This window comes from Sapajus apella, unplaced genomic scaffold (assembly GCF_009761245.1).
Source record: "Sapajus apella isolate SASKATOON/1434 unplaced genomic scaffold, GSC_monkey_1.0 scaffold198, whole genome shotgun sequence".
NCBI lineage: Eukaryota > Metazoa > Chordata > Mammalia > Primates > Cebidae > Sapajus > Sapajus apella.
Genome location: NW_022437138.1, coordinates 568,166 through 591,966, shown reverse-complemented (window position 1 = coordinate 591,966; position 23,801 = coordinate 568,166). Strand labels below are relative to the sequence as shown.

The 23,801-nt window shown below is 55.3% G+C and overlaps 1 protein-coding gene across 3 annotated transcripts in view; it reads left to right on the top strand.

The window, feature by feature from the left end:
* The window catches only part of TXNRD2 (thioredoxin reductase 2), a 57,192-nt gene that overhangs the window by 14,590 nt on the left and 18,801 nt on the right, over positions 1-23,801 (top strand). For all 3 annotated transcript variants that reach the window (XM_032269747.1, XM_032269749.1, XM_032269748.1), the window contains 8 exons: positions 671-815; positions 1,618-1,692; positions 4,002-4,080; positions 4,574-4,636; positions 8,984-9,054; positions 19,641-19,660; positions 20,700-20,791; positions 22,857-23,031. In XM_032269747.1, the coding sequence (XP_032125638.1) occupies positions 671-815; positions 1,618-1,692; positions 4,002-4,080; positions 4,574-4,636; positions 8,984-9,054; positions 19,641-19,660; positions 20,700-20,791; positions 22,857-23,031 (720 nt within the window). The remainder of the gene's footprint in view (positions 1-670; positions 816-1,617; positions 1,693-4,001; positions 4,081-4,573; positions 4,637-8,983; positions 9,055-19,640; positions 19,661-20,699; positions 20,792-22,856; positions 23,032-23,801) is intronic.

Here is a 23,801-nt window from a genome sequence, read left to right as displayed (position 1 = left end):
TCCCTGGACAGTGTCCTGTTTCATACATCATTACTTTAAAGTTCTTCACCATTCTCAAAAACAACTCTGGCCAGGTACAGTGGCCCACACCTGTACTCACAGCACTTTGGAAGCCAAGGCAGACCTTGATCACTTGAGCCCAGGAGTTTGAGGCTGCAGTGAGCTATGATTGCACCACTGCACTCCAGGTTAGATGACAGAGGTGAGAACTAAATTTTTTAAAAAATTGAAACAGTCTCGCTCTGTTGCCTAGGCTGGGGTGCAGTGGCATGATCTCGGCTCACTGCCAACCTCTGCCACCCGAGTTGAAGCAGTTCTTGTGCCTCAGCCTCCTGAGTAGCTGGAACTACAGGTGTATGCCACCACTCCTGGCTAAATTTTTGTATTGTTAGTAGAGACGTGGTTTCTGCCACGTTGACCAGGCTGGTCTCAAACTCCTGACCTCAGGTGATCCGCCCGCCTCGGCCTCCCAAAGTGCTGGGATTACAGGTGTGAGCCACCGCACCTGGCCTATTTTTATTTTTCATTAAAATTCGTATGGCATGTCAGCTGGCCCTGTTAAGAGTTACAGAACAACTTCAAGGAATTCCAAACGCCCTAGAAGAACAGGGAAGTCTCCAGTAGTCACCTGAACGTAAATTCAAATGTGCTCTTCTCCCGGGTGTCTCAGGCACCCGGTGGGGCCTCGGCGGCACCTGCGTCAACGTCGGCTGCATTCCCAAGAAGCTGATGCACCAGGCGGCGCTGCTGGGGGACCTGATCCGAGACGCCCCCCATTACGGCTGGGAGGTGGCCCAGCCCGTGCCGCATGACTGGTAAGGACCCGGTGCCGTGGCATTTGGGTGCTTTTCTGCTACTCTTGGGTGGAGGAGGAAGAGGAGGCTTATCTTCTGTGAACCTTCACAGGGAGTGTGCTGTAGGATGGATTTCTTAGCCAGGGGTGACTCCGTGCCCTCTGCCTCTGACATCTGGGAATGTCTGGAGACAGTTGTGGTTGTCACTGGGGAAGGGTTTGCTCCCCTCCTCAGGGGAGCCCAGGGATGCTGCTGCCATGCACAGCGCAGCCCCACCAAGAACAGTTCATCTCCAAGGCCAGGAGTGCAGGGTGGGAGGCCGCTTCGGCTGGGTTCTTTTGGGAAGGGGACCATGTGGCCCAGCACACAGACACCCACAGTAGCTCAGGTAGGCCACTGCTTGCAGGGGATAGCCTTTGGGGCACAGAGCAGCTGCATCTGGATAGCTGTGGGTCACAGCCCCTGTTTTCTGTGAGTCCAAAAGTCCACAGCCCCAAGCCCGGGACAGGTGGTGGCTCTTAGGGATGGATGTCATGTTTTGCCACCTTTAAAAGCACTCTTGTTTTTTGATACTTCTATTAATGTACATCTGAATCTTTTTTTGTTTTCTTTTGTTTTTTGTAAAGATGAGATTTCACCATGTTGGTCAGGCTGGTCTTGAACTCCAGACCTCAGGCGATCTGCCCGCCGTGGCCTCCAAAGTGCTTGGATTACAGGCATGAACCCCTGCGCCCACCTGTACATCTGAATCTAATCGTCCATGGTGAGACTCTGCAGCTAACACCTGTGTTGTGCTTTTATATTTTGTTTTGTATGTTCACAGGAGGAAGATGGCAGAAGCTGTTCAAAATCATGTGAAATCCTTGAACTGGGGCCACCGTGTCCAGCTGCACGACAGGTACTGAAGCTCCCTCGGGGAGTGGGCTGCCCTCTGGGCATTTTCTTGGGCGTTTTGTGCCTGGACACACACTTACTGACTGTGCAGAGCACGCCCTGGCAGGCTCTGGGGGTTCAGGTCCCTGCTCGTGGGTGGAGATGAGGACAAGGAGTGGGTGGGAGTGACTGCAGGGGAAGGGGAGTCTGCCTTCTGCTGCTGAGCAGAGCCTGGAGGTGCCAAGGAATGAGTGAGGCCACACTGGCAGAATGGCTGGAGCCCAGGGCTGCATAGGGAGGAGGCACTTGGGGCTGGAAGGCCTCAGGCCAGAGAGCATGGACATGGCTGAGCCTGGGGCTGATAAGTGGTGAGGGCCATCCCAGTAGTGAGCCTCCACCCCGTGAACCCCCTCTTACTACACAGCTCCACTCCTTGGGTATGGCTGCAGGGCCCTGGTGCTTTCTACTGGAGCAAATGTCCTTATCTGGTCATCATTCCTGTCAGCTCCTGGGGGATCCCCAGTGCAGAGGCCAATGCTCCCACGGACTGCAGCCTCCTCCTGGGGCTCAGCTGCCAGCATAGCAGGTGCCTGAATCTAGCACTGCCTCAGGCCCAGGCTTTCTCCCAGGGCTGTGGCCCTGCCTGTGCCCCATGGGCCGTGGAGGGGACACTGGTCCTGCAGAGGTCTGATGGCTCTTCTCGTGCACCATTTGCCTGGCTCCAGGGGGATCTTCTTGGGGCTTCACAGCAGGGAGCAGTTTTGTGTCCATTAAATCCAGGAAAGCAGAGCCAGGAAGCCAACTGCTTGCCCTTTACCTGGGCCTCACGAGCTCTCCCCCTATCCAGGGAGCTAAGCCACATTGTGTTGTGGAGTTTCTGCGTTTCTCTGTGGGGATCTGTATCACCCGGTACAGTTTCTTGGGGGCAGCAGGCTTTGCCCTCTTTCCTCCCTGCCCTATGCAGCTACTGGGCAGGCACCAAACAGACCCAGCCTACTGCCTGCCCCAGAGCCGCCTGTATAAGGAGGCCGGGGCGCACTTTGGCTCTTTCTGCTTTTTCACTCTTCTGTAAAGTGCTGCCATGAGCATCGTGCGGCTGTGTCCCGGAGCCACTTCCTGGCCGTCGAGGAAGCCAGCCCTGTGATTGAAGGGTTCTTGCTGCAAGAGCTTCACACGGCTTAGACGGCGCAGGCTTGTGGGTGGGGAGAAGGCAGCCTCAAGCAGCGGGGGAGCCTTCCCAGAACCCTTGCTGCAGCACGGCCTTTCTGTCATTAGGTGGTGTTGGCCGGGTGCGGTGGCTCATGCCGGTAATCCCAGCACTTTGGGAGGCTGAAGTGGGAGGACCACTTGAGCCCAGGAGTTGGAGACCAGCCTGAGCAACATAGTGGGACCCCCATCCCTACAAAAATAAAACGAACTAGCCAGGTGTGGTTGCCCATGCCTGGAGTTCCAGTTACTTGAGAGGAGGCTGCAGTGAGCTATGATCGTGCCACTGCACCCCAGCCTGGGTGACAGAGAGCAAGGCCCTGTTTCTAAAAAAAATAAGGACGGGGTGTGATGGCTCATACCTGTAATCCTAGCACTTTGGGAGGCTGAGGTGGGTGGATCACCTGAGGTCAGGAGTTCAAGACCAGCCTGGCCAACATGGCGAAACCCTGTCTCTTCTAAAAATATAAACATTAGCTGGAATAGTGGTGCAAGCTGTAATCCCAGCTTCTTGGGAGTCTGAGGCAAGAACTGGGGCAAGAGAATGTTTGAACCTGGGAGGTAGAGAGGTTGCAGTGAGCCGAAATCATGCCACTGCACTCCAGCCTGGGTGACAGAGTGAGACTCTTGTCTCAAAAAAAAAAAAAAAAAGCAGCGTAGGTCATTGGTTCTTGTGCACCATGCACCCAGCCACCGTTTCGCCAGCCTTGTCATGCCCATTCTCTTGGTGTCACCGCACCCCTGAAGGCAGAACGTCATGCCAGCTGGTGGGTGCCACAGCTCCCTGCTGGAACATGTCTAGGTGATGACGACTGTCCCCAAGAGAGGTCCGGCCACCCCTCGCTGCACACCAGGGCTGTACGTGGCCTGTCAGGACTGTGCTGAGTTGGCCTCTGTCCCTGCTTGGACACCTGTGGTTAACATGTCCCTGGGATCCCTGGGGGACAGGCGAGTGCCCCCACATCCCCTCCATGCTTCTCAGTGTGGTGGCCACTGGCCCCGCCTGAGCCATAGCACTAGGCCCTGCTGGAGGCTGGAGCTCCCTTTTACCCTTGCTCCCTGTTTGATCCAGTTGGTGAGGTTTAATTTGCAGAGGAAATGTTTGAAAACCTAATCTTTATCTTTCAGAAAAGTCAAGTACTTTAACGTCAAAGCTGGCTTTGTCGACGAGCACACAGTTCGTGGTGTTGCCAAAGGTGGGAAAGAGGTGAGTCTCTGACTCACTTGCTGGCCCCTCGTGGACCCTTCTGCAGACCTGGGGCACCAGCTGCAGCTGTGTTTGTCCTGGGTGCTGTCCTCAGTAACACGTGCTGTTGGAATTGAAAAGATGGCTTCCTTTGAGGCTGGGCATGTGTCTTTAAAATGATCAAATACTTTGCTGCCCTGCTTCTCGGAGTGACATGGCAACGGGGTTTATGACCACAGCCTGTTTGCAGGATTTTGTGAGGATTTGAGGGTGCTTAGTACACCACGAAGTGGTTGGAGTTAGGACGTCCGCCTGTCCTTTTTGCCTGTCCGCCTCCCACCCAGCTGCCTGTCGATGGGATTCCAGCTCCGTGGGGCCTCTGAACTGCTGGCCGAGGCTCCACGTTGCAGGGCAGGGGCCGTGGGAACTGCTGGCCAGGGTCTGCGGTGCTCGGGCCCTCTGGTGCGTGGCCACTATGCATCTGTCTGACCTACGGCGTTCCCTTTCTTCTCAGATTCTGCTGTCAGCTGACCACATCGTCATCGCTACTGGAGGGCGGCCGAGGTACCCCGCACACGTGAGTGTCCCCAGAGTGCAGCATCCCTGCTGCACTGGCCCATCCCCGGGCGCTTTGAGGGATGCACTTTTACACACGCGCTTTCCACACCAGCGGCTTGCACACTCTTTTCCCTTATACTCACTGTCATCACTTTCTGCTTTCCAGTTCTCTTGAATCCACACTGCTGAAATGTGGGGTCCCCAGTGGCCTCCACGCTACCAGATCCTCAGGACGGACAGCTCTTGTTCTGTTCTCCCCCTGGGCCCTGCTGGATGCATCCCCTTCCATCCCGCCTCCTACTTCCTCAGTTTCCATTGCTGATTCCCCTTTTCCCTTCAGCCTCAGAATGGTTGGAACGTTCAGGATATAAGCCTCATTCCTCATCCTCCTTCTCCTCCCCAAATTTAAAAAAAGTTTGAAATAAAATCCACACGCTATAAAATTCAGACTTTTATAGGGTACAATTCAGTGGTTTTTAGTACATTCACAGAGCTGTGCGGCCATCAGCCACCATCATCCATTGCCAGAACTCCTTCCATCGTCCCGAACTGAAATTCTTTTCCCATTAAACCTAACTCCCCAGCACCTCCTCCCCCAGCCGCTGGCAACCACCACCTACTTTCTGTCTCTATGAATTTGACAACACTAAGCACCTCGTGTGAGTGGAATCGTACTTGTAAGTCCTTCTCATGTAACTGGAATCGTACGTGTGTCTTTTCGCGACTGGCTTACTTCACTGAGCGTAACATCCTCCAGGTTCACCCACATTGTAGTGCTTGTCAGTATCTTGTCAGTATCATTCCTTTTTATGGCTAGATACTATTCCGTTGTATGGATAGACGACATTTTGTGTATCCGCCTGCTCGTGGATGAACACAGGGATTGTTTGCACTTTTTAGCTGTTATGAATAGTGCCGCTGTGAGCATCTGCACAGAAGCCTTTGGTGGACTTCAGTTTTCACTTCTCTTGGGTTACACCTAGGAGCAGAACTGCCGTGTCACGTGGTAGCTTTATGTTGACCCTTTCAAGGAACCTCAGACTGTTTTCCAAAATGACTGCATTTCACATTCCTTCCAGCAGTGTATGCGGGTCTTGGTTTCTTGTTTCTTCATGTATCTTGTAATTTTTTTTTGAGACGGAGTTTCGCTCTTGTTACCCAGGCTGGAGTGCAATGGCGCGATCTCGGCTCACTGCAACCTCCGCCTCCTGGGTTCAGGCAATTCTCCTGCCTCAGCCTCCTGAGTAGCTGGGATTACAGGCACATGCCACCATGCCCAGCTAATTTTTTGTAGTTTTAGTAGAGACGGGGTTTCACCATGTTGACCAGGATGGTCTCGATCTCTTGACCTCGTGATCCACCTGCCTCAGCCTCCCAAAGTGCTGGGATTACAGGCTTGAGCCACCACGCCCGACCGTATCTTATAATTTTTTAATTGAAAGCTGAACCTTTCGAATAATTTCTAGTGGTAACTTTGGAAACCAGATTCTCCCTCTGCCCCAGGAGTCTGTTGTTTCAGCCGCTTAGCTGGTGACTTTTTGGAACTGACTTTGTAGACTCTTATTCTTTGTTGGATGTGGCCACTGATGTCTCTACTTGTTTAGCTTAGTGGTCAGCCAATAACTGCATGGAGATTTCTCTAAACCAAGGATTCTCCGGGTCTTTGCTGAGGGGTCCATGTGCATTCGGAGGGGATGCCTTCCACACTCAGCAGGCAGCAGGCAGCTCTTCCCTAGCCTTCACCTCCTGCCTGTGCAGAGGGCAAGGTCAGCAGGAGGTGAGGCCTCAGGGCCTCTTGGGTCCCTCCTGATGTGTGCACAGTGCTGTGTGTGCGCCTGGCCTGGGTTCCCAGGAATATGCTGGAGCTTTGCAAAGCTCCAGTGGACGTCCCATGCCTCGGCTTTTCCTTTGAAGCTTTTTGGGCAGTCTGTTGTTGGCTCCAACTGTTACCCATCCCCCAGGCAGCTGTGAGGAAAACCTCAGACAAATGCCCCCAGAGCGAGGCTTTTAGCCCTGGCTGAGCTCCAGTGAGGCTGGATACAGATGACCCTTTTTTTTTTTTGAGACGGAGTCGTACTCTTGCCCAGGCTGGAGTGCAGTGGCGCGATCTTGGCTCACTGCAACTCCTGCCTCCCAGGTTCAAGCAATTCTCCTGTCCCAGCCTCTGAATAGCTGGGACTACAGGCGCATGTCACTACACCCAGCTAATTTTTGTATTTTTTTTTTTTTTTAGTAGAGACGGGGTTTCACCATGTTGGCCAGGATGGTCTCAATCTCTTGACCTCATGATCCGCCTGCCTCAGCCTCCCAAAGTGCTGGGATGACAGGTGTGAGCCACTGCGCCTGGCCAAGATGACTCTTTTGAGGGGGTCTTCTGGGGAACCCTGGCAGGGTCAGATGCTGACTCTGACTCTTCTTTGGGAGGGGCTTTGAAAGACCCCAGCTGGGTTCTGCCCTCTCTGGCCGTTACTGTTCAGGGCTGCCGCTGAGGTCGGGGTAGGACCAGAGTGAGTGAAAACACCCTGGAGCTCCCGTTCTCACCCAGCTTCAGCTGTTTTTCCCGACTGAATGTTCCCTGTGTTGCTGCAAGCCTGTGGTTAATTTCCATAATTCTGAATCGCACAGTTTTTTGTCAGTGTTATCACTGTTTTTAACAGACTGGTGAATAACTCCTGGCCCAGTCTTGTGGGTTGTGGGGGGCAGAGTTGAGGAAGGGGCCCCAGGGTGGGGGGGGGTAGCTGCTGCAGGGAAAGCAAATGGGGTCTGAGGGTGGGCAGAGAGCTTTGGCCGAGGCCAGTCCTCACGGGTCTCCTGGGGCACCGGGTGCCGTCTGCTCTAAGCCTCTGAGTAGGCCGCAGCCAAGCTCTCGAAGACCACGGGTCCCTTGGTCTGGGCCACACCGCCTCTGACTTAGACCCGGGGCCGTCTGGTGGAGGCAGAGCAAGGGGAGGTTCTGCTGCTACTTGGATGTGACCCCAGCCTCCACTTCACCCTGTGCTTACTGGGGAAACAGGGAGAGGAGGGGCCCCGAGGAGCACGAGCACCCCCAGTTCTTAGAGGCTACGAGGCTTCTCTGGCCACTAGGCAGCCACAGGAGCCTCTATCGGGGGCAGGTTGCTTATGCACAGAGGGCTCGTGGCTGTGTGGCTCTGTAGGATGACACTGTGCTGCTCTTCAAGGCAGCTGCCGCAGACAGGGTCCAAGTGATCCCCGGACCTGGCAGCTGGGCTCATGGTGGTTCTGCTTAAAGAAGGTCACAGCCAGGTCCCAGGAGCCCAGTGGTCACCTGGGCTTCTCTGCGGCCCCGGGAGAGCTGCACATGGTCTGCACCGGGGAGCCCTGCAGAGGGGCCCTGGCCTGGCCCTGCTGTGCAACTCACAGGCAGCTGCCGCCGGCTCTGTGGGCCCACAGGGGAAGCATCAGGCGCTCCTGGTCCTGCGGGGCAGGCAGCTCAGGGCCGCTCCGCCCTCCCTGCCACGCCCTCCCAGGGTGCCTGCCAAGACTTGCTTGCGTTTTAGTCCCTTTGATTGCCAGACCTTTCGGTTTTCCTTGAGCAAACCTGAGAAATTCCTTTTTTTTTTTTTTTTTTTTTGAGAAATTCCTGACTTTATTTTTTTTGCCAATTGGAAGCATAAACTGTGAGATCCATTTCCTGCACCAGCACATCTTGTTCTCATGGCTGCTAAGGGGACGTTCACCCTGGGTCTCCCCACCTGCTTGGCCGCCCCTCTTCAGGTGACCTGTCTGATTTGAGAGTGTGAAGTCCGTCCTGGCTTCAGCCGGGTGCCCTCAGAGCTGCCCCTCAGGCCCTGCACACCTCAGCCCGTGGCACGCACACCCTGTGCCTCCTCTCCTCTCGCTGGCCTGGCAGCCCACCCCTGCTGCACAGACACACTTGAGCTCTGCTGGCCCTGATTGCTGACTCTCCCCGCTTCCCCTCTCTGAGCCTGGACCTCCCCAGAGCCCAGGTGCCGCTCCCTGGGGCTGCATGCCTCTGTCTGTGTGATATGTCTGTCCAGGACCCGGACAGACTTGAGGGGGCCAAGCTGTTGCCAGTGTGGCCCCTGCAGTTGTTGTGCCTACCTCAGGCTCTGTGTCCTGGTCTGGGGGAGGGTCTTGGGGAGCAGAGAGGAAAGGTATCCTGCGAGGGCGCCGGGCCCAGGAGCACAGCAGCTTAGATGCAGACAGGCCACCTGCAGCCCCAAAGAAGCCACAGCCTGCAGACAAGGACTGGCAGCAGGGAAGCCCTGTGCATGGTGCTCTGGGACGGCGCTGGCCGAGTCTGCAAAGCTGGCGTCCTCTGTAAGGAAGTCCCGGGGCAGGCCAAATGGAGCTTTCATCCCAGGGGTCATTTCTGTCTTGACAGATCGAAGGTGCCTTGGAATATGGAATCACAAGCGATGACATCTTCTGGCTGAAAGAGTCCCCTGGAAAAACGTAAGGCCTGTCGCATGCATGATGGGGTCCTCTCTGTTCACCAGAGTGAGCACTGGGCCCTGAGAGCCTGCGCTGCTGCTTGGCTCCTGGGGCTTTCTTTCCAGTTTACCCAAAAGAAGGAGAAAAGGCCTGTCGTTTGTGGCCAGGCACAGTGGCTCACGCTTGCTAGCTTAGCACTTTGGGAGACTGAGGCAGGAGGATTGGATTGCTAGAGGCCAGGAGTTCGAGATCAGCTTGGGTAATATAGTGAGACCTTGACTTTACAAAAATCTTCTTTTTTTTTTTTTTGAGACGGAGTTTCACTCTTGTTACCCAGGCTGGAGTGCAACAGCGCCATCTCGGCTCACCGCAACCTCCGCCTCCTGGGTTCAGGCAATTCTCCTGCCTCAGCCTCTTGAGTAGCTGGGATTACAGGCACGCGCCACCATGTCAAGCTAATTTTTTGTATTTTTTAGTAGAGATAGGGTTTCACCGTGTTGACCAGGATGGTCTCGATCTCTTGACCTCGTGATCCACCCGCCTCAGCCTCCCAAAGTGCTGGGATTACAGGCGTGAGAAATCTTCTTTTTTTGAGATGGAGTCTCGCTTTGTCACCCAGACTGGAGTGCAGTGGCTCAATCTCGGCTTATTGTAACCTCCGCCTCCTGGGTTCAAGCGATTCTCCTGCCTCAACCTCCCCAGTAGCTGGGAGCATAGGCGCCCACGACCTCGCGTGGCTAATTTTTGTATTTTTAGTAGAGACGGGGTTTCTCCATGTTGGCCAGTCTGGTTTTGAACCCCTGACGTCAGGTGATCTGCCCACCTCAGTTTCCCAAAGTGCTGGAATTATAGGTGCGAGCCACCACGCCCAGCCTACCAAAATCTTAAAAATATTGACCGAGCATTGTACTGTGCACCTGTAGTCCCAGCTACTTGGGAGGCTTAGGTGGGAGGATTGCTTGAGCCCAGGAGGTTGAGGCTACAGTGAGCTGTGATTGCACCACTGCACTCAGCCTGGGAGAGGGTGAGACCTTCTCTCAAAACAAACAAAATAATAAGCCTGTGACCTGTGCCCCTCTGAAGGGCCGTTGATGTCCTGTCTTGTGGCTTCCTTGGAGGTAATAACACGAATGCCATATAAAGGGAGTCAGCTGTTTGTTATCTAGGTCAGTCGTTGTCAAATGGGCTTCCCAGGAGCCCTGGGATTCCAGTGGGTCCCGTCAGGGACATCAGGGAGAACATTAAGGAGGGGAGAGCCGGCAATCCCTACCCCAGCCCTCATCTGACACCCTCACTGCCTTCTGGTTTGCACATTGGGTTTCCCTGAAATCTAGCAACAACATCTTGGTTGTGGAAGGGGGACTAGCAGCTTGCGAGTGGCTCTCACTCCCCGTGGGAGCAGGTGCAGAGTCCCTAATGCCTTCCGACGCCCACAGAGAGGCTATTCCGAGGTCCCAGGTCCAGGCAGCTCCCGTCTGTGGGGTGTGGAGACTTCATGCTGGCAGGGACCAGAGAGGCCACCAGAGGGCGGCAGAGGCTTGGTCAATAGCAAGGCTAGCTTGGTCTCTAGCCTTCCCCACCTCTGAGCGTGCCAGTATGTACATGGCGTACATGCACATGTGTGTGGTATGCACGTTTGCATGTGCACACGCGTGTGTGTGCGTGTGTGGTGTGTCACATGTTTTGCTTGTAATTATTTCACACTTCACAGGGTATCTTTGTGTGGGGTCGGGACTGGATTCCCTTGAATGGGAGTTGTGTAATTCCTTTGACCTTTCTCCTGTTAATGAGCATTTCAGTAGCTTCTTCGTCATTATCAATGCTGTAGTGAAAACCTTGGAGGTGCATCTCTTTAAACCATTGTAAGTGCTTCTGACACATTATCCCAATTATTCGTTGTGATAAAACACATAGTATAAAATTTACCACTTTATTATTATTTTTTTTTTGAGGTGCAGTCTCACTGTGTCGCCCAGGCTGGAGTGCAGTGCTGTAATCTCAGCTCACTGCGACCTCCACCTCCCAGGTTCAAGCGATTCTCCTGTCTCAGCCCGCTGAGTAGCCGAGACTACAGGTGTGTGCCACCACACCTGGCTAATCTTTTGTATTTTTAGTAGAGATGGCGTTTCACCATGTTGGCCGGGCTGGTCTCAAACTGCTGTCCTCAGGTGATCCACCTGCCTTGGCCTCCCAAAATGCTGGGATTATAGGCATGAGCCACCGCGGCCAGCCCACTTTAACGATTTTTAAGTACGCAGTTGAGTGGTATTAAATGTACTCATCAGGTCCTGAAACCATCACCACTATCCGTCTCTGGAACTCTTTTCATCCGTGTTGTTTCTGAGTTTCCTGAGTAATTCCATTGTACAGGCACACCGTATTTTGTTTATCCACTCATCTGTCGGTGTACACCCGAGTTGCCTCCGCTTCTTGGCTGTTGTGAATAGTGCCACTGTGAACATGGGCGTGCGAATACCTCTTAGAGACCTTACTTTCAATTCTTTTGGGTGCAAACCCAGAAGTGGCATTGCGGGATCATAGGGTCTGAGGACCTCTATCCTGTTTCCCGCGACGGCCGGACCATCTTCCGTTCTCACCAGCAGTTCAGGAGGACTCGGGTCCCCGCATCCTCGCCAGCACGATGTTTTCTGCTTTTCTTTCCTTCTTTAATTTTTATTTTTTCCTTTAAACTCCCTGGACTTGCTGTTTCCTGTGTTTTTGGCAGTGGCCATCCCAGTGGCTGTGAGGTGGTCTTACACACTTTACATCCCTGTCGGGGGTCTTTCCTAGAAGTAGAAAAGCTGAGTATGAGGGGAGCTGCCCTTTGATCATAACACATTTTGCTGACGGCCAGTCACACTGGTTCCATGTATATTCTGCACGCTTCCCCGTCCTTGGTAACTCAGGCATCTGCCTTTTGATTAGACACGAAACAGAAAGGAGCCTCTACTCCCATGCCCCTGGGCTGGGCCACGGTCACTGCTACCCATGGCGCACCCACACGTCCTGAGACTGTGCCGGGCTCGCCCTGGTTTCCATCGACTGCCCACTGCCCTCCCTTGGACCCCCGATTGTGGCTTGTCTTTGGAATTGGTGATACTATTTCATGCAGAAATTTTAAGTTTTTCTGTTGTCACAGCAGTCACTCTTTCCTGCTATGCCATAATTTCTGGGTTATCTGTTTATCTGTTTGTTTGTTTCTGTTTTTGTTTATTATCTTTAAGATAGTCTTTGCTCTGTCACCCAGCTGGAGTGCAGTGGTACAATCATGGCTCGCCGCAGCCTTGAAGTCCTGGATTCAAGCAATTCTCCTGCCTCAGCCTCCCGAGTAGCTGGGATTACAGGCGCCTGCTACCACACGCAGCTAATTACTGCTTTTTTATTATTTTATTTTATTTTATTTTATTATTATTTTTTTTTGAGACGGAGTTTCACTCTTGTTACCCAGGCTGGAGTGCAACGGCGCCATCTCGGCTCACCGCAACCTCCGCCTCCTGGGTTCAGGCAATTCTCCTGCCCCAGCCTCCTGAGTAGCTGGGATTACAGGCACGCACCACCATGCCCAGCTAATGTTTTGTATTTTTTAGTAGAGACGGGGTTTCACCATGTTGACCAGGATGGTCTCAATCTCTTGACCTCGTGATCCACCCGCCTCAGCCTCCCAAAGTGCTGGGATTACAGGCTTGAGCCACCGCACCTGGCCTATTTTTTAATTTTTTTATTTAGAGCAAGGACTCGCTGTGTGGCCCAGGCTAGCCTCGAACCCCTGGGCTCAAGTGATCGCCCTGGCCTCTCAAAGTGCTGGGATTACTGAGCTCCTGCACCTGAACTGGTTTTTCTCTTTGACTGTCTGCCGGGTTACACACGATCTGACTCTGTGCATTTGCTGTGATCGTGGTCTTTTCACTTACCGATGTGGAAAACTTCATTTCGCAGCCTTGTTTGAGATGAGCTGTGCAGGTCGCCAGCACGGTCCCTGCCCGCTTTCCTGTCTGGCTTTGCTCTGTCCTTGCCCTCCCGCTGGTGTGTGTATTAGGGATGTGATCCTCTGTCACTCGCGGTGCAGATTTTCTCAGCTTCCAACGTCTTTTAACTTGGGCAATGTACATGTAGTTTAACTTTTTTTTAAATGTAACTTAAGTCTTTTACACTTAATGGCTTTTTGATTTATTACATGTTCGGAAAGGCCTGCCCCACCCCCAAGATTTTTTTTTTTAAGCCCTGTATTTTCCTTATGGGCGTCCACAAGTTGGATTTTCTTTTACATCCTTGGGCTGGCTGCAGTTCTTCTGTGGTGTGGTGGAGATGGGCTGCCCGGGCCCCGGTGCCCGTCTTGAGGTCCTGTGCTCACCCGGCGTCCCGAGTCCTGCCAGTGGCTCTGGCTGTCTTTCACGTCGGCTTCTCTGGGTGGAGTCGATGCTTGTCCAGCCCCTGCAGGATGCTTTGTCTGCAGGGAAATGGCTTTGGATGTCCGGCAGCCCAAGGAAGTCTGCTGGGCCCCTCGGTGTGCTGGGGACTTCGGTCACTGCAGGCCAGCACTTTCTCCGTCCTGGTCACACCCGTTCCCCTCAGAGGCTGCCCACTTGGGGCTGGGGAAGCGGCCTGGCACTCTGGGTGCCCTGCCCCTGCTGTCTCCCCGGCAAGGTGGCTGGGGCTTGGGGAGTGCCACCCTGCAACCCCGTGCTGGGGGCAGCCGGCTCGGCCGGGAAGACACGGCCCCAGATATTTTGGTGGGGAAAGAAACTGCAGTGTTTATTTTCTTCAGAAAAAAAACATTTAGAAGATTTTTTTTTTAAGCTCTTTCGTTTAGAAGGAATCTAGGTATGTTATTGTTTAAGAAAAAAAGTGTTTGCAATGTATCAGTCACCCGTTTCGTTCTGAGCATGATTTATGTGAGGAAATGGTTTTTTTAAAAATTAAGCTGGAGATATATCCCTGTACGATGCTTCTGTGAAAATGCGGCTTTTGTCCGGCGCTGTTAATGCAAGTTGTAACAGTGTAATATGGGAGTCAGTGTTTACATGTTACATTCCTCTGCCGCAGTCAAAATAAGCCCGGAGGGTCTACAGTAGCATTTCTGTATTTTATCAGCTTGGGCTGGGGCTGAGGGGAGGCCTCCACTCACACTTGGAGGGGCTGTTTCTGCCAGATTTATTTGCCTTATAAATATTCCCCATGTTTATTTTAACTCGCCTTTAAAATGGAGCTGAAATTAATATGGACCCCGGGGCTGCTTCCCTGGCCCCTGAGTGCCTCTGTAGTCGGGTGGGACGTTTCTATTTGGTGCCATCCGGGAGGCTAGGTAGGCAACTCATGGTGCCCAGCATCCCAGTGCCCCTCTTGTGGTGGACACTGAGTCCCCTGGTTGGCTCCTCCACCAAGGAGGTGCGCTGGGCCCTGGCCCAGGCCCCGGTGGGTTTGCAGCATGCACAAGGCCTCCATCGTCCCTTTCCACTACAGCACAGGCTGCTGTCAGGAACTCCTTTCAGGGCATGTCTGCGTGGGGCCCACGGCTGGGAGCTCCGGAGCTGCTGCGTGGTGCCCACTGCAGGGTCTGGGGCCCAGCCTGCAAGATCGTACCATGCCACTTTTGCCCCAGAGAGGCCACCCAGGCATCACAGTGCACCTCGGGCCCCAAGTTGGGAGCCCCCTTCCTCCTCTGTTTGCATCAGGTCTTGGGGAGGCCAGGGCCAGACAGATGGCAGAGGTACGGGGATCACGTCCAAGCTTAGTCAAGGGGGACAATTAAATAGCGCCCTTCGCTAAACACCCGTATGCTGGCAAAACGGGGCCGTATCTGTTGGCCAGAGTGGGCTGAGCACCCTGCTTGTAACCCAGGAGGCTGATGAAGACGTGCAGAAAACTCCTGAAAAAGCAGTGTGAGCTTGTGGGTGGGTGAGCAGGGCCCTTGAGTGCACTGGGGTGGGGTGAGGGACGTTCTGGCTGCCCCGCTCCCAGAGCCATGCCCCAGAGCCAAGGGCTGTCCTTCCAGCCTTGGGAGGGACCCTGGGAGGGACTCCAGGTCGGCTCCTGCTCTGCCTCAGCCATGCAGACACCTGCCTTGTGCCCAGCCCGTTTGCCTTTTCTGCTGGTCTTGTGTCTTTCCTGCTCTGGAAGTGCAAGACAGGTGGAAGAAGAGAGGAGGGTTCTGGGGAAGGACAGCATCCCCTGGGCAGGCAGCGGAGCCCCTCTGGAAATAATGGCCACTGCACGAGGTGGGGTGCAGAGGGGCACGAGACCCCAGATGACTAGGGTTGGAGGTGCCGTGCGGCCTTACAAGCCAGACCTTCCATTCCACAGAGCAAGCCCCTAGCAGATGAAGGAATGTGGAAGGCGAGGACAGTGAGCCCACTCCTGGGAGCTCCTTTACAGAGCGAGGCACTGGGGGTCGGGAGCCAAGTGCAGCCAAGAGGAACCTGAGGAGCTGAGCTCCACTCCAGTCCCGCAGCCACACCGTCTTCCTGCCACGCGCTGACCTGGAGGCTGCCCCCACCCATAAGCCTCTGTGCCTGGCGGGGACTTGGGCCTGCCAGCGTGCCTTGCCTCCCACATGCCCACAGCCCTGGGCTTTGTCTTCTCCCTCAGTGCCAGGTTTTGGAGCTCTGGGGCCCTAACCCCAAAATAGGGAATTGTGGTCACTCCATTCTAGCCCTCCCTCTCGCTGTGTCTGTAGGTCTGCTCTCCGCAAAGCAGGGCTCTGAGCTGGCAACACTGGGATGAGGCGGAGGGTGTGAATGAGACCGCAGCCTCCTCTCAGGTCCGGTAACAGAGGTGCTGCTTCCCGGAAACAACCAGGGCCTGCCTGTTCCTGCTGCCGGCTCTGCAGCCCCTGCCCAGGTCCCCGTGGGGGTTTAGGGAGCATGGGGCCAGTCTCTCCTCCAGGCTGGCTCAGGGACTGCCCAGCCCATACACTGGCCCCTGGGGGAGGGGCTGCAGCTAGCCGGGTCTGTCCACCCTCAGAGGCTGCTCCAGCAGCCTGCTGCTGTCTGTCCTCGCGCCCCTGGGGCTCTGAGAGGCAGAGTGTTTTTATAACTTGGGCTGGTTTAAGGCTGCCTGTCAGTGTGTCATGGAAAGAGCTTTCATTTGACCCTTAGGAAGTCCGGAAGCCAGCCAGGTACTGCGATCATTTTTCTCTCTTCCTAAGCGCAAGAAGGAAGAAGATAAATTTTATCTTGGGAAGAACCACAGCCGTTTGTGAGAAAATTTAATTTAGGCCCATTCCCCAGCGTGATGGGATGTCCTTGTGTTGTGCAGCAGGGAGACCAGTTGTCCGCCTGGTGCTTGTTCCCAGACTGCAGAGCCCCCGCCACCTCTCTGTGCGTCCCTGTGGCTAAGTCATGGGAAGGCAGGGCTTTCAGTGGCATTTGTTACAGGGCCAGCACACAGGGGCTCTGGCCCAGCATCTGGCCCTGAGGGGTTGGGTGGGGCTGGTGAGGTCCTAGGCAAGCCGAGGATGGAGGCCTTTGGGGCGCCCCCAGCCCTATGCTGCCACCCTGGGGCGTCCGCAGCTTGGCGGCCCATCTGGCATTTCCTGGGCTGGCAGGACCGCCAAAAAACCAGGTGCCTCCCGTGAGACTCTCACTTTGTATGAGGGTTCCCTCTGGAGAGCGGATCAGGGGCCTTCAAGCTCAAGAGGCAGATGGATTGTTCTTTAAGCCTGGGCTTCATGGCCTGAATTAATGCTTTTGTTTCTGCTTCCTCCCCCCATTCCAGTTTTGAACAAGAAAGCCTGCCCTGTGATTAGGCTAATCCTGCAGTAGTTATTATGCCTCCTCAGAAAATGTTTGCACACCAAAAAGCACAGAGAGTGGAGCTGCCGGGATCACACTGAAACTTGATGTTTTGTTTGTTTTAGAGACAGGGTCTCACTCTGTCTGCCAGGCTGGAGTGCAGCTCACTGCAGCCTCAAACTCCTAGGCTCAGGCGATCCTCCTTCCTCAGCCTCCTGAGTAGCTGGGACTGCAGGTGCATACCACCATGCTCCCGGAATTTTTTTTTGTTCTGTAGAGATGGGGACAAGCTATATTGCCCAGGCTGGTCTTGAACTCCTGGGCTCAAGCAGTCTGTCCACCCTGGCCTCCCAGAGTGCTGGGATTGTACACATGACCCACCACACCCAACCTTTGGGTCTTTTAATGTAGTGATAAGTTGAGTGGTTCCAGCCCCCTACCCCCAGGTCCTGTGAGCTGTCTGTCAAGTCCCTTGACTTCTGTGGCCAGCACCTCTAACCTCCTGTGTCCAGCCGTGGCTTGAGTTGGTCGCTGCACCACTTTCCTGTCTGTCCCCACCCCTGTTGGGCTGCGGGTGGCCTGCAGAGGCTGTCTGCAGGTGGCTGTCATTGGGCTCTCTCTATCCTTGTGATGTGGAGGCTTCGGTGTCTGTCTCATTTCGCTCGGGCATTTTCTTACGTTAGCTGGTCTGAGCGGAGTTCTCTGATTCAGTTCTCATATCCTGCATTCTTCAGAGCGTAAACATTTGTATAATTTGATCAGTGTGGGGAAGGGCACAGTGAAAACCAATGCTGTCAGTAGTCTTTGCTCATGACAACAAGAGGAGGCCCAAAGTGACCCTCCACATAGGCGATATGTGAGCTTTTGCTGAGATTTCAGCTGAACACATAGGGTCAAGGACGCCCACTCGGGATTGCGTCCACGGCGCTCACCTCCTCCCAGCCGTGCCCTCAGTTGCTGTTCAGAGCTGGCAGCTGAGGGATGGAGTCACCTGTGACTTTGAAGATGGCCCTCGAGGTGGGAGCTTCTGCTGTACCCCCAGCTGCCAGGACAGGAGGCCCGGGCACTGGGGGGTTCCAAGAGAGGGCCTAGAGAGTCGCCTTCCCCCTCATCCAGTCCTGGTGGGTCAGCATCGTGTAGGAGGTGGGGATGCACACATGGGCGGCAGAGACAGCAAACGTTTGTGGCGAAATCAGGAGGGCATGTTGCAGGATCCCTAGCAATGAGGTAGGAGGCCTGGAGAGCAGCCTGGTCCCCATCCTGCGGCTGGACATCCCATGGCGGGAGGAGAGTTGGCCTCAGGGCCAGGAAGGCCCTGACACGCAGGGAAGGAATGCATTGGCCTCACTCCCCTAGTGCCTGCACAGCGCAGCAGGAAGCATCTTGCCCACGCACGGCCACCTCTGGGAGCAGGGGGCGGGGGGCACCACAGGATGGGCTCTCACCCGGTTTCACCCTTGCATTTACAGCACGATATTCAAAGCAGTGGACTTTTGTTTATATTGGCAGTAACTCATGACTCCATATCTTAAAAGCTTGTACGTTTCACTGCATTTAACAAGTCCAAAAGAGTTCGGTTTTGTCATTTCGGAAGTCACCTCCGTGTAGAGATGTGTATGTGTGTTTGCATGTTTTGGAAGTGCGTGCACACCGTGGTACCTGTTTCTCAGGTGTTGCGGGCCCTGAGTGAGGCTGCGAATTCATCTCTGCAGTCCTGCTCGGCTGGGCGTCCCAGAGTCTCCCCTCGCTGTCCTCACATGCTGAGTGCCGTGTAACACCTTGCGCTCAGCCGGCCGCCAGAGCTCTGTCTGCTCACCCTAATCCTGACAGTGGCGCGGTTCTGTCCCCAGCTGCTGTGAGGAAGCTGCATGCCAGATCTTCCTGCAGGGCACCTGCAGAATGATTCCAAGGGATACGCTGCGTTTTGAAATGGAATTATATCATTAGTACCTGCTGGGATTAGCACTGACATTGGGCTTATCCATCTTTACATCACCTCCTCTTGTTCAAAGACTGAAGGGTGATGTGGGAGCCCACCCACGGGCAGCTGCCCCGCTGGGAGTTCTCGTTCTACGTTAGGTGCTGTGCCCGTTTGCATGTGTCTGCATGCATGTGTCTACGTGAGTGTGTGCGTACATGTATATGAATGAATATGTGTACCCATGTGAGAGTGTGCATGTGTATACATTTGTGTGTGCCCATGTGGGAGTATGTGCAGACACGTGTGCATGCAGGTGTGTGGCATGTGTGCACATACAAGTGTGTGTACGTGTGTGCATAACCCATGTGTTGAATAATGGGGGATTTTCACTGCAAGAGCAAATATTTCCAATGACTGCTGGATCTCAGCGTCCTGTGCTGCCTCCCCTGTCCCTGGGCTCCTTCGGTCCCTGCTCTGGGGAGCTGGCCTTCTGGTCCTGCACCTGGCTGTGGTAGGGCTGGATGTGCCTCTGGCCAAGACTTCCATGGCCTTGAGACTATTCTGATCAGACGATGTCTTCCCTTGCGGTCTGGTGGCCTCCCCGTCCTGCCAAGCCTGTCTGGGCTTCCACCTTGGCCCAGGAGGCCCTGCAGGAGAGAAAGAATGCCCTGCGCAGCTCTGGTGGATGTTTCTCCACATCTCCAGGCACCTTCCAGGGGACAGATACCACGTCATTGACACACATGCTCTTCACCGCCAGGCGATTTGCTCATTCACAACATGCTTGACAGTGTAGCCTTGGGAAGTGGGCTTTGCACCCTGGGGCAAGCTGTCTGAACGGCAGCCTCGGAGCTCACGAGCTGACAGAGGGCCTGGACGAAGGCTGCAGGGTTCTTCTCCACCGCACTTGGTCAATAAAGGCCTCACTTTACACGCTTTGTTCGTTTCTCTAACAGGTTGGTGGTCGGGGCCAGCTGTATCCTTTACCAGCATGCAGGTGGCCATCCTGGGAATGGGACACTCCTTCCCCTGAGTCCCCCCCTGCTGCCTGCCCTTCCGGCAGGCTCTTTGCTGCCTCAGATCAGACACTCACCGGGCCTCTCGGCGTGGAGGACCTGTGCTGGGGGACAGTTTGAAGCTGACCTCTGGCCAGGGATTCCTGGAGGCTCTTCCTGAGCCGGGCACTGAGACAGCTGGGACGGCTGGACATGGCCATGAGGCAGCTGGGCCATCTTCCCTCGAGAGCAGCCCCAGCCTGGACCCATTCCTTCAGAAGGGACAGTCAGGGAGGGTCAGGAGAGGAGCCATAGGAGGGCCTGGGGTCGAGGGGATGTCTGAGGGAGATGAAAGCTCCCGGCTGGGTGTTGTGACTCACACCTATAATCCCAGCACTTTGGGAGGCCACGGCAGGTGGATTACCTGAGGTCAGGAGTTTGAGACCAGCCTGGCCGACATGGTGAAACCCCTTCTTTACTAAAAATGAAAACATTAGCTGGGTATGGTGGTGCATGCCTGTAATCCCAGCTACTTGAGAGGCTGAGGCAAGAGAATCGCCTGAACCTGGTAGGCGGAGGTTGCAGTGAGCTGAGATTGTACCACTGCACTCCAGCCTGGGCAGCAGAGCGAGACTCTCTCTCAAAAAAAAGAGAGCCCCAAGCTGCTGGCTGAGAGCACAGGGGGAAGAAGGCAGCTGCCTGGCATCTCCCATGGCCAAGGTCCTCCCTGAGCTGGCTGCTGCTCTCCATCCCAGCTGGGATCCCCCGAGATGCAGGCCTTGCCCTGGAGGCTGAGATGGACCCAGCTGGGTCGGACACCCCATGGGCGCAGCGAGTCCGTGGGGGCTCCTTGCTAACTCCAGCCCGTGCCCTTGAGATGTGGAGGTGGGGTCTTGAGTTAGGAGCCCCTCTGGGGCCAGCCATGGATGGGTGTGGCGTGGGCTGTGGCACAGGGCCCCAGGGTGTTGTCCCATCGCTTCCAAAGTTGGGATCTGCGGTGTTCCTTAGCCGGCGCTGCAGACGTGGCCCTGGAGTGTGCTGGCTTCCTCACCGGGATCGGGCTGGACACCACCGTCATGATGCGAAGCATCCCCCTCCGCGGCTTCGACCAGGTAGTGCCAGTGGCCCCCGCTCCCACCCTGTGGCTCTGCGGCCCTTCCTCCCACAGGCCCCTCCCAGGCAGGTGCAGTGCAGCCGTGGGCCACAAGTGACGCCTGAATCTTTAGCGATAGCATTTGAGTTGGACGAGGAGGTTGTCCAGGAAATATGTAAACACTCGGCCGGAGCGAGGGCGGGGGTGGCGGTGGGACACAGTTGTGCGGAGGCCTCCGGCCGACGGCAGGGACCGGGAAGGGAGGCTCAGCCCAGCCTTGTGCCGCAGATTGGGTCACCCTCCAGATCGTCCCATTAGTGAGAGGTGGCTGTGTGCCGCAGAAGTGTTAGCCCACCTCAGAGACCCCCCAACTCCCTGCTCTCCCTTGGCTTCCCCTCTGGTGGCATGGGAGTGGAATAAGCTGTAATGTGTGAGCCGGGGTGAGGAGCACAGGGCAGCGCTGGCTCCGAGAGAGCCTGTGGGGCCGCGGCGTGGGGACAGGTGCTCTGTGTACAGCGGCCCCCGTCTGTGTCTGGGGTGCACTCGCTCGTGTGGCCAGCAGGACGAGCTCCTAGACTGGAGCAATAGAGATTTTCTTTTTTTTTTTTTTTGATGAAAAGCTCTTCAAGGAAAAGTCTCTTGTTAAAAGCGAAGTCTGGAGTTGTCATTGTGGAGACATTAAACACTCCATGGCTGCCACGAAGGAGGCCCCTTGCAGGGTGAGCTGTGCAGATCTGTAGGCCCTGCTCCAGGCCCTCACCGACCCTCAGCCCCCAGAGCCTGAGGCGGTCACCTGAGGTGGGAGGAGCCAGGCCTGTCATCTCCAGATTCCCAGCGCCACCCCCAGGCTAACTCGGAGACGTGTCCCTCCACCTGTGTGGCTGTGTGATTCTTCATCCTCAGGCTGTGTGTCCCTCCACCTGTGTGGCTGTGTGATTCTTCATCCTCAGGCTGTGTGTCCCTCCACCTGTGTGGCTGTGTGATTCTTCATCCTCAGGCTGTGGCACACACCCACTGTCCCTCACTGCAGACCCACTGAGCCCTGTGGTTGGGACATAGTGTCTGGGAAGGTCTTGGAGACTTTAGATGTGGGGAGGGTGAGCTGGCAGTAGACAGGGGAGGGAAGGGGCCTGCAGGATGGGGCGTGCCCAGGCAGGAAGGATGCACAGTCTGGGCATCCAGGCCGAGGGGCTGTGAGCCCTGTGTCCTGGACGGGCCCCATGGTTCCCCTCAGAGCCTGGGATGGCCAAGCCCGCCAGGCCTCGGAGGGGTACGGGAGGGGTGAACAGCATGTGCAACAGCCCTTCTGTAGTACAAACAGCCCTGCCCGGCAGGCCAGACTCCCACACACGCCATCTGGAGCCAGCTGGCATACCCGGACAGGTGTCAGAGGATGTCAGCAGTGACTGTTTATCTCCTCTTGAAACCAGAAGCCGTGGCCAACCTCAGTGCTGGCCTGTGCAAGGCTCCATTGTCCTGGGGAATGGGGCCCCAACTGCAGCTGGACTGGGGGTGCACAGGCCTTCTGGGCCAGGAGGGAGAAACGGGACCCTCTCTGTCCCCAGTCTGACCTGAACCTCCTATGCCTACATTTCTAGGTGGCAGTGGAGTTTCCTCCCTACCCTCCTGGCTCTTGGATGGCACAGGGGCAGGTTGGCCACATATGGAGGGGTGGACCAGGAGCAGGGGGCCATTTTCTTTTAGAGATAAGGTCTTGCTCTGTTGCCCAGGCTGGGGTGCAGTGGCGTGATCACGGTTCATTGCAAGCTCAAACTCCTGGGCTTGAGGGGTCCTCCCACCTCAGCCTCCCAAAGTATTGGGATGATAGGGGTGGTTGTATCTGGCTGATGAGGACTTAGTTAATTAGCGTCTAGAGAGGAGCCCACAGGCCAAGGGAGTCCTCACCACAGGGCCCAGGGTCTGAGGACTTGCAGCCAGAAGGGGCCAGACACTCCACCGAGAGCAAGAGGGTATGTCTTCTGCATAGACGCCTCTCAGCCCCTCCCTGAGGCAGGGCCAGGGCCAGGGCCAGGGCCTCTCCCTAGTCACCTGGTCTTCATGGCCCATCCTCTTGTGCTTTGCAGCAAATGTCCTCCTTGGTCACGGAGCACATGGCATCTCATGGCACCCGGTTCCTGAGGGGCTGCACCCCCTCCCAAGTCAGGAGGCTCCCAGACGGCCAGCTGCAGGTCACCTGGGAGGACCGCACCACTGGCAAGGAGGGCACGGGCACCTTCGACACCGTCCTGTGGGCCGTAGGTAAGGGTGCGTCAAGCCACACACTGTGTCTCTGCTCTCCTCGAGGCACGTGGAGAATCTTCGCCCCACTTCCTGTCGCCACCTCCCAGGGCTCCCTGAACCTGCTGGTCACCAGGTGGGTTGGCTGCTCCCCAGTGTACCTTGAAAGCCACCGTGAAGGCCTGTGGGGTGGCACCCACGCTGGGCTGTGCCCATCCTGCCGTCCCCAGCACCTCGAGTTTCTGCATGTCTCCCCAGCACCGTGGGACATGCTGGAAAAACCAGAGACGAGACAGACGGCGGCAGCCAGGTGTCCTCATCAGGGAGCGGCTGGGCAGTCCTCCTGGCCTGCCCTCGTCCTGGGTAGATTGCTTGTTAAGGTTTCAGCACATAAATCCTACACGTCGTCTTCCAGGTTTAAACCTTGGTATGCATTTTTTCTTTAGCATATTAAATGTTTTGCTGCTTCAGGCTTTCAAACTAGGTGCTTTTCTTTTGTTTTGTTTTCTTTTGAGACAGGGTGTCTCTCTTGCCCAGGCGGAGTGCAGTGGTGTGGTCACAGCTCACTGCAGCCTCGACCTCCCAGGCTCAATCCGTCTTCCCATCTCAGCCTTCCAAGTGCTGGGATTACAGCTTTGAGCTGCTGCGCCCAGCCAAGCTAGTTTGTTGTTTTTAACATAAAAATGATATAGATTTGAAAGCTTGAAGACTGACAGTAACATATATATAACATAAAATTCATCATCGTAAGCATTTTGAAGTATGTAGTTCAGGGGTGTTAAGTACATTCA